The sequence below is a fragment of the Caretta caretta genome, chromosome 19 (genome assembly GCF_965140235.1).
Source record: "Caretta caretta isolate rCarCar2 chromosome 19, rCarCar1.hap1, whole genome shotgun sequence".
In the NCBI taxonomy this organism is placed as follows: Eukaryota; Metazoa; Chordata; order Testudines; family Cheloniidae; genus Caretta; species Caretta caretta.
In genome coordinates, this window is record NC_134224.1 from 19959319 (window position 1) to 19973646 (window position 14328).

The 14328-nt window shown below is 46.3% G+C and overlaps 1 protein-coding gene across 4 annotated transcripts in view; it reads right to left on the bottom strand.

Annotated features, from left to right (window-relative positions):
- KDM1A (lysine demethylase 1A) overlaps positions 1 to 14328 on the bottom strand; it is a 180090-nt gene that overhangs the window by 86215 nt on the left and 79547 nt on the right. For 2 of the 4 annotated variants that reach the window (XM_048825889.2, XM_048825893.2), the window contains exons 10-11: positions 8583 to 8594; positions 6335 to 6477 (exon numbers count right to left, since the gene is read on the bottom strand). In XM_048825889.2, the coding sequence (XP_048681846.1) occupies positions 6335 to 6477; positions 8583 to 8594 (155 nt within the window). The remainder of the gene's footprint in view (positions 1 to 6334; positions 6478 to 8582; positions 8595 to 14328) is intronic. The other 2 variants (XM_048825892.2, XM_048825890.2) reach the window with 1 other exon arrangement.

Here is a 14328-nt window from a genome sequence, read left to right on the forward strand (position 1 = left end):
CACTTTCTCAGTATGCATCCGATGAAGTGAGCTGTAGCTCACGAAAGCTTATGCTCAAATAAATTGGTTAGTCTCTCAGGTGCCACAAGTACTCCTTTTCTTTTCACACATATAGGGCCTCCAATTCCAGGGTGCCCAACCATAAAATGTTGGGAAAAGAACCAAGAGACAAATAATCATAGACTTTAAGGTCAGAAGGGACCATTATGATAGTCTAGTCTGACCTCCTGCACAACGCAGGCCACAGAAGCTCACCTACCCACTCCTGGAACAAACCCCTAACCTATGTCTGAGCTATCGAAGTCCTCAAATCGTGGTTTAAAGACTTTGAGGTGTAGAGAATCCTCCAGCAAGTGATCCGTGCCCCACGCTGCAGAGGAAGGCGAAAAACCCGCAGGGCCTCTGCCAATCTGCCCTGGAGGAAAATTCCTTCCCGACCCCAAATATGGCGATAAGCTAAACCCTGAGCATGTGGGCCAGACTCACCAGCCAGACACCCAAGAAATAATTCTCTGTAGCAACTCAGATGTCACCCCACCTAACATCCCATCATAGGCCATTGGGCATATCTATCGCTAATAGTTGAAGATAAATTAACTAGCAAAATTAGGCTATCCCATCATATCATCCCCTCCATAAACTTATCAAGCTTAGTGTGACAGACTGCCAATTTAAGGGCACTCCACTAAAACAAATTATTCTATTTCAAGGGCCTCGGATGGATCGGTTAAAATTCACAACATTTATGAGGCTGCTAATAGGCTGGGAGAGTATCGATGTGAATGTGTGTGGGAGGATTGGGTAGTTTTCAGGAATATGACAGTGTTTGTAAATGCAGGACATTCCTCCTCTGCTGTGGGAACCTAGGATGGAGGGACACTACTGTCAGGAACAGTGTGTGCACCCGGTTAAATGTTTGCATTTTACTAATATACATTGTTACAGTCTAAACACTTGTGGATTCTCCCTGCTTACTGTCTGTCCGACATTGGATTCTACCCCCCTGGACGGCATTATTCAAGTAGGCCCCAACAAAACACTTTTGCATAATTCTTATGGTTTCCGTTCAAGTTAAATATGATTTGTCCAGTTTTTCGGCACCCTTGTAAAACGTATCTTCAGACCTCCCCAGCTCCCTGCGATGGCTTCAGGGCCAGCTACAGGTTCTAATGCACCAATATGTTATTCAAGCCCGTACAGCCAAAAGACAAAAACGCAGCATGTTAGGTGACATTGGAGGATTTTTTGAAAGCTCCTCTTCCATACTAAATACTCTTAATTTGAATTCTGAAAAGTCATACAATTCTTGGGTCAAAGGCCAAACCACCCAAGCCCTTAAGCATACTAACACTGGGTTATCTTATACTCTACCTGCAATTAATGTAGTCATAAAGGATTTCTACAAAATCATTAAAAAAAACCCTCAAATGCTATAGTCAACCTGGCTAAGTCACAAGCTAAAGGTCATGCTTGTGATATGCTAGCTCGTGATCTGTTTAACACTGCAAAAGAAGACATGTTAAATTTATGCCTGGGTTTTCCCCCGTCCCATACCCTTTCCTCCCTACCCTTGCCCACATTGCAGGCATTTCTACTCAACTAACAGTAGCCTCTTTACTTCCTCCAGACTCACCCTTCTCCTTTAATTTCCTTCGTGTACCCTTCTGTCATCCCTACCCATGTGTTTCCTTCTTCTTTCCATTTTAAGTCTATAAAATATGTAACTAACAATATAGAGTACAAAGTAGGGCTATCCGGATACCTGGCACCATCCCCCGGTGACGCTACACTGATGACAACCTCAAACTGTTGTACAGAAACGGACAGTTACACTGCGTGTTCCTGTTCTACCCTTCGTCCTTTAACCTTGTCCTCTTCTGTGGTTGTGGATGTCCTTCCTCTTGCAGATGGTGAAATTGCTGTACAAGTATCCTCTACTCAGTGGTGTTTCATCACCGCTGCATCTTATTACATGTATGGACCACTACAGTGCCAGACAAACACTTCCATGTGCCTGCAAATTACTGACTCATTTACCCTAGGTGATGTAGGTGGGTAGAAAGTTGGCTAGATTATCGGGCTCAACGGGCAGTGATCAATGGCTCCATGTCTAGTTGGCAGCCGGTATCAAGTGGAGTGCCCTAAGGGTCGGTCCTGGGGCCGGTTTTGTTCAATATCTTCATAAATGATCTGGAGGATGGTGTGGATTGCACTCTCAGCAAATTTGCGGATGATACTAAACTAGGGGGAGTGGTAGATACGGTGGCAGGTAGGGATAGGTAGGGACCTAGACAAATTGGAGGACTGGGCCAAAAGAAATCTGATGAGGTTCAACAAGGATAAGTGCAGCGTCCTGCACTTAGGACGGAAGAATCCCATGCACCGCTACAGACTAGGGACCGAACGGCTAGGCAGCAGTTCTGCGGAAAAGGACCTAGGGATGACAGTGGACGAGAAGCTGGATATGAGTCAACAGTGTGCCCTTGTTGCCAAGAAGGTCAATGGCATTTTGGGATGTATAAGTAGGGGCATAGCCAGCAGATCGAGGGACATGATCGTTCCCCTCTATTCGACATTGGTGAGGCCTCATCTGGAGTACTGTGTCCAGTTCTGGGCCCCACATTACAAGAAGGATGTGGAGAAATTGGAGAGAGTCCAGCGAAGGGCAACAAAAATTATTAGGGGCTGGAACACATGACTTATGAGGAGAGGCTGAGGGAACTGTTTAGTCTGCAGAAGAGAAGAATGAGGGGGGATTTGATAGCTGCTTTCAACTACCTGAGAGGTGGCTCCAAAGAGGATGGTTCTAGACTATTCTCAGTGGTAGAAGATGACAGGACAAGGAGTAATGGTCTCAAGTTGCAGTGGGGGAGGTTTAGGTTGGATATTAGGAAAAACTTTTTCACTAGGAGGGTGGTGAAACACTGGAATGCGTTACCTAGGGAGGTGGTAGAATCTCCTTCCTTAGAAGTTCTTAAGGTCAGGCTTGACAAAGCTCTGGCTGGGATGATTTAATTGGGAATTGGTCCTGCTTTGAGCAGGGGGTTGGACTAGATGACCTCCTGAGGTCCCTTCCAACCCTGATATTCTATGATTCTATGTGCACCTCCCCGACTGTGTGTTCACTGGAATGACAACGGCTCCTCGGTGGTATAACAACCTATACCTGGACAATATACTGGTTCAACTGGCCAAGGAGCTACTTCTCAAAGTAGTCCTAGCTGCTGCGTCTACCACCGTTCATAACCACGTCACTGAAGGTCACACTGAAGTCCAGCTCTCCAATCAAACCATCACCTGACTAAAAAATCCTGTTCATAATGCATCCTACAGCCCCATCTCCCAGTGGGCCACTGTCCAAACAGCTGCTGCTGCTCCTATATTTGTGTTACTAACCTCTCGTCATGTGTGGGTACTTTAGACACACACTTAAAAATCTTACTATGTTTCCTACCTTTACCCCTTCCCCCAATTCCCCTCTCCCTTCCCCCTTGGGCAACCCTAAAACAGATCATGTATATCGAAGTATTAACTTTATCTCACCTAAAAGTTTGATATGTCAACAGGAGGGAATTGTCAAGCAAGAGTTAAAATTTAGCTAACAGCTAAGGCAGAAACCACAGATCAAGCAGAAATGCTTCAGAGGCCCAAGCACAATGGCTTCTGTCAATACATGATAACTCAGATATTCAAATGTCCACCCAGTAACTCAGTTTATCGGTAAGGAAGGACAATGCTGACCACTCCCAGGACCCCCAGATATCTGTGAGCACTCATCCCTACCCCCCCACCCAGCCTCTTCCCCCCGCTAGGTAGCCATAGATACTCGATGTAATCAGGATGACCTCTATACATATTGTGGCAAACTGCCGGCACTACTTTGATGGGTCTCGTGCTCTCTCTTCTTGGGAAGGGCTCAGGGCACTGTTTCTCGCCCCTGAACTGGGGTATTAACTGCCCCACTAGTGTCTTAGGGGAGGGGAGTGGAGAGGGAGGGACCCAGGCCCGCCCTCCACTCCGGGTCCCAGCCAAGGGGCCCTAGGGATAGTGGTAAACCGCTTGAACTAGAGGTTCCTTCCCCTGGGCTACTTCCCTTTCCTGCCCTTCAGCTTGTGGGGCTTCCTGCCCTCCCTCTGCACAAACCAGATGTCCCTTTACCTAGGGTCTTGGTCTTCTTAGCCCACCACAGCATTTCTCCAAACTCTCCTCTGCTTCAACTCCTCCAAACTGCTCTCTGCTCCAACACCAATCCACTCTGCTTCAACTCCTTTCCTTGTCTGATTGAAGCAGGGGGGTTGTATCAGGTGACTGGCTTCAGGTGCTCTAATTAATCTATAGCAAACTTTCTTCCCTCTACAGGGTATAAAGCTCCCTTCTAACACTCTCCTGCTGCTGTCTGGTCATGCTGTATCACAGTATGTACTGTTCCTATTATTATCTTTGTTAAGAGTTTTCTTTTTACTTGTAACAATGTACAAATAAATGCAAATGAATTAATAAGAGAATGTATATAACTGGCCAATGTGGCACCATATTTTTGAAGCTGTTTACCAGTCTTCCCAGTGCCATGAATAAATCCTCCTTCAGTACTGTTTGTGCTTGCCTGATTCTTGGGGAAAAGAATCTTTTTGCCTAACTAGAGAAAGCAGAAAGCCTACAAGGAATGGAAGAAGGGATGGATCACCAAGGAAAGCTACGTCTTGGAAGTCAGTAAGTGCAAGGAAAAAGTGAGATCTACCAAAAAACAAGCAGAGTTGGACCTTGCAAAGGAAAAGAAAACCATTAGTAAAAGGTTCTATAGCCATATAAATAAGAAGAAAACAAGGAAAGAAGTGGGACCACTACTCACTGTGGTGGTGGCGGCGGCGGTGATGAAAGAATCTAGGCACGGACCAACACCTAAATGAATACTTTGCTTCAGTTTTTAATACGGGTAATCATAGCATCACAGGACTGGAAGGAACCTCGAGTGGTCATCTAGTCCAGTCCCTTGCACTTATGGCAGGACTAAGTATTATTTTAGACCATGCCTGGCAAGTGTTTGTCTAACCTGCTCTTAAAAAGCTCCAGTGACGGAGATTCTGCAACCTCCCTGGGCAATTTATTTGAGTACTTTGCCCTGACAATTAGCAAGTTTTTCCTAATGTCCAACCTAAAATGCACTTGCTGCAATTTAAGCCCATTGATTCTTGTCCTATTCTTAGAGGTTAAGGAGAACAATTTTTCTCCCTCCTCCTCCTTGTAAAAAAACTTTTATGTATTTGAAAACTGTGATCATGTGATCACTTTGTAATTGTACTCTCTGCCATTATCTAAATTACTGATGAAGATACTGAACAGAACTGGATCCAGAACTGATCCCTGCAAGACCCCACTCGATATGCCCTTCCAGCTTCACTGTGAAACATTGATAACTGGTTGGAAAACCATTTCCAGAGAAGTTATGCACCCACCTTTTGATAGTTCCATCTAAGCTATATTCCCTACTTTGTTTATGAGACAGCCACGTGAGACAGTATTAAAAGCCTTACTAAAATAAAGATACCTCTACCACTTTCCCCCTATCTACAAGGCTTGTTACCCTGTCAAAGGAAGCCATTAGGTTGGTTTGACATGATTTGTTCTTGACTGTTACTTATCACCATATTATCTTCTAGGTGTTTGTAAACTGACTGCTTGATTATTTGCTCTTTCTGGGTACTGAAGTTAAGCTGACTGGTCTGTAATTCCCTGGGCTGTCTTTATTCCCCTTTTTATAGACTGGCATTATATCTGTCTATTAGTCTTCTGGAATTTCCCCCATCTTCCATGATTTTTCAAAGGTAAGTTTATGGATGGGATGATGAAACTGCCTACAATGTCATGTAGCCAATCTACGACTGCCAGTTGCAAATATCTTCAATGGCCGGTGATACAACACTAGACGGGGCAGGCTCTGAGTTACTGCAGAGGATTCTTTCCCAGGTGTCTGGCTGCTGTGTCTTGCCAAAATGCTCAGAGTCCATATTTGGGATTGGGAAGGAATTTTCCCCCCAGTTAGATTGGCAGAGACCTTGTGAGTTTTTCATCTTCCTCTGCAGCATGGGGCACAGATCACTTGTAAGTTTAAACTAGTGTAAATGGTAGATTCTCTGTAATTTGAAGTCTTTAAATCATTATTTGAGGACTTCAGTAACTCAGCCAGAGGTTAGGGATCTATTACAGGAGTGGGTGGGCGAGGTTCTATTGCTTGTGATGTGCAGGAGAGATCAGACTAGATGATCATGATGGTCCCTTCTGGCCTTAAAGTCTATGAGACTATTAACTTCTATCAGCAAAGCATGAGGTCACTTACTGTATGACAACCTCCAGAGCCTGTCCTAGGGAGACTGGCTTGTTATTGAGGACATTGAAGTCCAGCTGATGACTGAGATAGGAGGTGGCCTCCAGCAAACGGTTGAATTCCTGCTCCACCATTTCATCTTTCTCTTTAGGAACCTGAAAGTCAAAGAACAGATTTGTCTCTGTAAATTTAAAAAAAAAAACAAAAAACCACCAAACCTCCAGATACGAATACTTAATTAAGGAGGAACTTAACAGGTGTGGAGTGGAGGCTGGTAAAATTAAGAAGTCCAGAAAGACTTCAGAACCATGAAGCTTAGACTTCCTTTTCCATTGTGGTGCTAATTCCACTACAAGATATGTTTTTAATTCAGTAACACAAGTTGCCTCCAATCCTTCCCCCTCAAAATGTGAGCGGTGTATATAGCAATGAAGTAATATGCAAAAGAGCAAGGTAGAGCACGGACGTGTAATGTTACACTGGTGTTGATAGAATCATTACTTTACTGCCCTGTGTCATACACTTTAAAAAAAGATATAGTAAACAAAAAGAAGCTGAGGGTGTCACCTGTAAGTTTTGAAGTCTTAAATTCTTCAAAATGATCAGACAAGAAAAGTATGCAAGGTATTTAGGGATAATCTGCCAAGTTCCTCTCTCTTTCTCACCTCTGAATTGGTAAACAGGCAACTAGCATTGTTTACTGGGCTCCCCCATGACTGCAAAAAACAAGTCAGTAGAAAAAGGCTTCCTCAACTAAAGGTTGAAGTTAAACACCTGAGGTCCAATGGCTTACCTGTGGGCCATGTGTACATGCTTTCGGATGTCAGAAAGGTGCACCCTGGCTCTACTGAGCTGTTTGCCACCTTCCGATGAGGCTTTGTGCACATCAAGCCTTCAGCGAGGGCGTGAGGTATGCTGATCAGGCAGAAGGAAGGTACTACATAGGTGGAAGCTTGGCTACAAATGGCGCAAGCAGTGCCCCCTGGCAACCTCATCTATTCCTGGATGAAGTAGGGGTATTGCTGGTAGTTAGATAAGTTTTTCAATCTTACTGTGTAGTAGGGGAGCATTTCTTTAAACACTTTTGGTGTTGCTACTGTGACACCGCTGAACCTTCAACACAGCACTACATAGAGCCACAATAGTTCTACTAGGTCAGTGTTTGAGGCCTCCCTCATCCCACTGGATGGCAACCCCTATGTCAAGTGCACAGCAGCACAGTCCAGCTGTTAAGTGTAGCAGCTGCAGGTCTGACCAGTGGTTCCTGTTGCTGGAGATGTGGGGAGGGGCCAGCAGGGATATGCATTGTGGAGCCTTTTCCTGAGCTCTGAGAACATGGGAGGAGCTCTAAGGAGCTTCAGCTGTCCTGACCCTGATAAGAGAGAGTGAGGGAATTAGGGCAAAAAAAACCCTAGGAGTCTGAGCACAAAGAAAAAAAGGGGGTGAGAACACATGAGGGGGCAGGGACAAATGGGTCAAAGAAAAAGAGGAGAGAAAACAGCAAGCACCATAAAGGAAGGCAGATTGGCAGAGATAAAGTGTCAGAAATAGCATGTGTCAGGCTTACAGGAGAGTCCTCTCTGGAGGCAAGGGACAGACACAGGGCTACTTTCTCCAGGAGACAATTCGACAGGGTGAGGGGCATCCTCCTACTACTTATCCCTGGCCCTGTAAATCCTAGATGTGACCATTGCACTGCAGAGTGCCTCTCCTAAAAACCTCTCAAAAGCTGCTTCCTCAGGAAGGCTGCGACAACTCCCAAGGAGCTCTGGGTGGTGAATTGCAACTTGTCTCCTGTGTATATACTAAAGGTGAGGGTTAATCAAAATGTCTTGTACAGAATAGAGAGTAGCAGATTTCATACCCTTCCAACTGGACTGAGACAGGCTTTAATCTCAGTTGCTGATGATGACAGGGAAGATGGAGACACAAACTGAGGAAGTTCATAGTGAAGTGGGTGCCTGCACTTTGGCTCCAGTACTAGTCGGGAGGCATATTTAAAGGGACACTGTCAAGGCTGTAGGTCCAACATGAGACCTACGTATTTCCTTTCAGTTTGCGTAGTCAGTGTAAATTTTTTTCTCCCCTAAAACGATTCAAAGTTATCTGCCCAACATTCATGAGCAACCCAACAACAAGAAGTCAATGTGAATGTACCACTGAAGGAAAAAAAGTGTTCAGCAACAAATTATTTCAATTTTAAACTCAGGGATTATTATAAACAGTAAAAAAAGGGATTTTAAAAAATTATAAGTGATACCTTGACAGTGTCCTTTTAACCATTGCAGCAGAAAGAGAAATAAATAATAAATAGCCCGATAGCTGTTTCAAGGTAAATTTTGTACAATAGGGTAAAATCAAAACAAGGTTTAAAGCATTGCAGAAGCAGCTAATCATCACTTACATTTTTAGCAGTGGCAACAACCAAAAAAACAAAACAAAAACACAGATTGTGGTAAGTCTCAGAAAAGAGAAAACCAAGAGTGAACATAAGAATGAAACAGCTTCCAGCAGGTCCTATGTGCATTTAGGGTGAAACAAGGCTAAAGAAACGGCACAGACAAATAATACAAATGGAAAACAGAAAGCGCACATGATGTTGAAGAATCACACCATGCCTGAGCAAGCAAATTTAAACAGTCCTGTCCTTTTGCTGCATTTCTATACCTATCGTGTCTTCTCAGTGTAGTCAATTTCAGTGTATGCAACATCTGTGGAACAATGCAGCACTGTGGAAGCAAAGGTACTATCAAATACATGCTGTCAGTCTGGCTTTGAATGAATTGAGCAGATGGTGGTAGGAAAAAATGAGAATTCTATTTATACTGTACACAAATATTCTGACAAGCTGCAGAGAAAATAAACTCAGGCAAAGTAACGACTGAATGGAATTTGGAAAGCTAGTTTGAGCATGACTAGTTTAAGTAACATTAGTGCCAGACTGACAGACCTGGAGATTGAAGTACTCTGCTCAGCCACAGAGCAGTTACAGCTCAGGGATCAGCAGCTTCCCTTATACAGTGGCAGCAGTTCTTTGAACGCAGACAGATATACCCATAACATCGTAACTAACCTTAACTTGTCATGCAGGTTAGAAAGGGAAATTATGGAGTACACGTAGGAAGCATAAAAAACCACACTATATTCAATAATTGAGAGAGATGAGGTAGGTGAGGTAATATCTTTTATTGGACCACCTTCCTGGAGAGAGAGAGACAAGCTTTCAAGCTTACACAGAGCTCTTCTTCAGGTCTGGGAGATGTACTCAAGGTATGTCTACACTGGCAGAGTTACAGCGCTGGCAGTTACAGTGCCGCTAAGAGAGCGCTGCAGGGAAACCGCTGTTGTGTGTTCACACTGTCAGCTCCCTGCACAATAGCGTGTTCATACTTGCGGCACTTGCAGCAGTATTCAGAGCAGTGCACTTTGGGCAGCTGTCCAACAGAGCATCTCTTCTTCTTCTGCAGCTAAGAGTTGTGAGAAGGAGGAGGGGGTTGCAGGGCATCCTGGGTACTGTCCCAATGCCCTGTCCTGCATTGCTTTGCATCCCAGCAATCCCTGTGCTTCCTTTTGCATTTGGCACCATCTTTAAATGGTTTGTGTACTGCGTCCCCTGCCTCTTCGGTCTGCAGGAATGGATCCCTAACTGTTGACCAGTATTCTGCTCACTGTGACTAACATGTCACGAGTGGCAGTGGAGTTATTCCTTAAACTACAAAGGCAAGAGGAGTGCAACGTTTATCTCACAACGCGTACTAGCTACGAGACGAGATTGCTTGCGGTATTCATGGAAGTGCTAACCACAGTGGAATGCCGTTTTTGGGCTCAGGAAACAAGCACTGAGTGGTGGGATCACATAGTTATGCACGTCTGGGATGACGAGAAGTGGCTGCAGCACTTTCGGATGAGGAAAGCCACGCTCATGGCACTGTGTACTGAGTTCACCCTAGCCCAGCGGTGCAAGGACACAAGAATGAGAGTTGCCCTGCCACTGGAGAAGTGCGTGGCGATTGCACTGTGGAAGCTGGCTACTCCAGACTACCACCAATCGGTTGCTAACCAGTTCGGAGTGCGAAAGTCAACCATTGGACTCATGTTGATGGAAGCCTGCAAGGCCATTAATTGCATCCTGCTCCAAAAGACCGTGACTCTGGGCAACATGCGTGACATTGTAAATGGCTTTGCACAAATGGGCTAACTGCAGAGAGGTGATAGATGGTACGCATATTCCAATTCTGGCACCAAACCACCTAGCCACCGAGAACATTAATTGCAAGGGGTATTTCTCTATGGTTCTCCAGGCTCTTGTGGATCACCATGAGCGTTTTACAGACATTAACGCAGGCTGGTCTGGAAAGGTACATGACGCGTGCATCTTTCGGAACACTGGCCTGTTCAGGAAGCTGCAAGCAGGGATTTTCTTCCCGGACCAGAAGACCACCGTAAGGGAAGTCAAAATGTCCATTGTGATCCTGGAAGACCCTGCCTACCCCTTAATGCCGTGGCTTATGAAGCCATACATGGGGCACCTTGACAGCTGCAAGGAGCGGGTCAACAGGCTGAGCAAGTGCAGAATGACTGTTGAGTGTGCTTTTGGCTGTTTAAAGGCCTGCTGGCGCTGCCTCTATGGGAAGCTGGACCTGGCTGATGACAATATTCCTATGCTTATAGCCATGTGCTGTATGCTCCATATTTGGGAAGGGAAGGGTGAAAGCTTCACTCAGGGCTGGACCGCTGAGGTACAGTGCCTGGAGGCTGAATTTGAACAGCCAGAGACCAGAGCTATTAGAGGGGCGCAGCGCAGGGCCATAAAGATCAGGGATCATAGAATATCAGGGTTGGAAGGGACCTCAGGAGGTCATCTAGTGCAACCCCCTGCTCAAAGCAGGACCAATCCCCAACTAAATCATCCAAAAAAAAATTATTATTTTTTTTTTGCCCCAGATCCCTAAATGGCCCCTCAAGGACTGAACGCACAACCCCGGGTCTAGCAGGCCAGTGCTCAAACCACTGAGCTACCTCTCGCTCCTTAAGGCAGCAATTTGAAGCTGAAAGCCACTATAATATTTGTTGCTATGCTCTGGAGTGCAATGATTGTAATGCTAGGAGGTGATTGTGATTGGTGCAGATGATGTAATATGAAGGTTTAAGATAATTGTCTGTTGCTTTGCAGGGCTCTGTTTGCTTTCAGTTAATAGAATAAAGATTGCTTTTAAACCAACACAATTCTTTTATTAAAAAACAACCACCAGAGGAGAGAGACAAAAAAAAACACATCAGCACTGAGGGAGATGGGGGAAGAGAAGGTATCGGGAGGAGGTGGGCTCCAGGGACATTTAAAGATTTGTGTATGTCCAGGGATCATATCCAGCCTTCTCCCTTGGAGTACAGTGTAGCAGGTACTGTACTTCAACAGGGTGAAACTGCAGAGGGATGGGTGTTGAATGCAGTGAGTACTGGGAGTCTGCAGTGCCAGACTGTGACAGGGGAGGAGTGGAATGCCGTGGGTACAGACTGGAGCCAGTACGTTGATAAGAGTGTGTTGGTGGTATCTGGGGGGTGCATGGGAAAGAGTTTTGCGACAGACACTGCAGGGGAGGGTGAGCGCAGAGTTGCTCGGTTTGCAGTGTTAGTATCACCTGGAGCGTGTCCATTTGGCGCTCCATAACGTTTAAGAGTCACTCCGTGGCTTCATTCTGGCGTGTGGCGTTCTCCTTTCAGTCCCTCTTCTCACTGTCCTGCCACTCCTTCAATTCCTGCTTTTCAGCGGCGAAGTGCATCATAACCTCATGCAGAAAGTCCTCCTTAGTTCTCTGTGGCCTCTTTCTAATTCAGCCGGTGATAATAAAGAGGGAGGCTGGGCTCCCTCGGTCATCTCTGTGAAGCCAAAACACAACATTTTACAGAAGCAGTATTGTTTGCAACACACAAAACACTGATTCTGTGACTTAAAAGACAGCCACTATTTGCATACCTGTCACTAAGTGGCTGACCCCAGGCAAGCACACGAGCCACAAGACCCCCAAAATGGCGAGTAGCCACAGGGGCAGAGTAAATCAGTGTTCCCGGACCCTACTGTGCTCTTGAGCAGAGCCAGCACTGTGTGTGTGTGGGGGGGGGGGGGGGGGGGGGAGGGGGGGGAGAGGAGGAGGAGAGGGGCTGATAATCATACCTGTCCCCATATTTTCCACAGGCTGTGTTCATTATGGAAGATATCTCGCTGCTGAGGGTGAGCACGGAATCAAGGGAGGGTCGTCTCCAAGACTGTGGCTTCTGTCCTGTCCCTTATGCAGCTCCCCTGTGTGCAGCAATGTCCTCCGCCCTCCGGCAGAGTGGCGCAGGCGTTAATGGGGCAAGAAACAAAGCAGCTGTGCCAAAGAACCTGTGGAAGCAGATTGCCCAATATCTCCATGAGAGTCTCCGGGGGATCTTGGAGGCAGATTCTTGTGAAGTGAGGGAGTCAATCAACAGCGTGTTCCGCCGCACAGATTAGGCATGTGATGGTATGGGCATCATACAGACACAAGCCTGCTTTCTCCAACCCTCCTGCCCTCAACAACTTGCTTCAGCAACTCCCAAAAATCAAATCCACTTACCAGGGGCCTCCTCTCCTGTTTGTGCTTTGCCAAGATCCGACAGCTGTGACTGGCTAGCCTCCTCCGGGGTAGAAAAGAGCTCCCAGCTGCCTGCATCTCTGACCTCTAAGTTGTCCTCTGCCTCTGGGTTCCCCTCCCTCTCCACATCCTCATTCAAGATTCCTCCTCTTGACTCAGTCCACCGAAGTATCCACAGTGGCCTTCACAGTGGAGGTGGGGTCGCCACTGAGTATCGTGTCCAGCTCTTTGTAGAACAGGCAGCTCGTGGGCACAGTGCTGGAGCGGCGGTTTGCCTCCTGCGCCTTGTGGTAGGCATTCCACAATGCTTTCCCTTTGACCCTGCACTGCAATGTGTCCTGGCCATGGCCCCTTTCTGTCATGCATCATGAAATCTGTCTGAAGGTATCATAATTCCTATGGCTGGAGCGCAGCTGGGACTGGACAGCCTCCTCTCCCCAAATGCTGATGAGGTCCAGCAGCTCGGCATTGCTCCAAGCAGGGGATTGCCTGGTGCATGGAGCAGGCCTGGCCACCTGGAAAGATGCGCTGAGACCACTGCACGCATCACTGAGCAAACAGGAATTTATGGATGGGGGTGACGGTTGGTCACCTGAGGGCAGGGCAGTAGAATTCAAACCCATAGCCAGAGAGGCAAGAACAGGCATTGTGGGACACCTCCCAGAGGCCAATTGCAGCGCTGTAATCAACCGGGGTGTCTACTCTGGCAGCGCAGCAGCCCCGAAGCAGAAAGCTCTACGCCTCTTGTTGGGGTGGGTTTTTTACAGCGCTGCAACTGCGCAGTTTCTGCACACTACATGGCTTGGCAGTGTGCACACTTCGGGAATTACAATGCAGAAAGCTGCTTTAGTGTGCAGAAACTTGCCAGTGTAGACAAGACCTCAGTGTCACAGATTGTTTAGCATAAGCAGTTAACACATTTCAAGGGACCATTCAACGTGAAGTGGCCAGTTAACACCTTTCTCACCAACAGAAGTTGGTCCAAAAAAGGATATTATCTTACCTGCCTTGTCTCTCTTATATCCTAGGATCAACAGAGCTACAACACTGCATTCATTAAATAATTCTATGGGCTATGAACAATCTTTGCCACAATTTTCACATATGAGAAGTAAAAATGAAGGTTAGTTACCAGTAACTGGGAGTTATTCACAATGAGCCTGCTCCCATTCAAGGGATCAAGGCAGTGCACTGGAAGCTTCCCAAAACTCTGTGGGGGATACCCACCTCTCCCCTCTTGAAAGGCTCTGATGGTATAAAAGCGGAAGTGATCCCAACCACCCTTCCACTAATTCAAGAATTAAGACTCCAATTAAGTGAGGAAGACAGGTGGGGATGTGAACATGCAGAGGATCATCTTGACAAATTCCAGTTACTGGGAAGTAGCCTTCT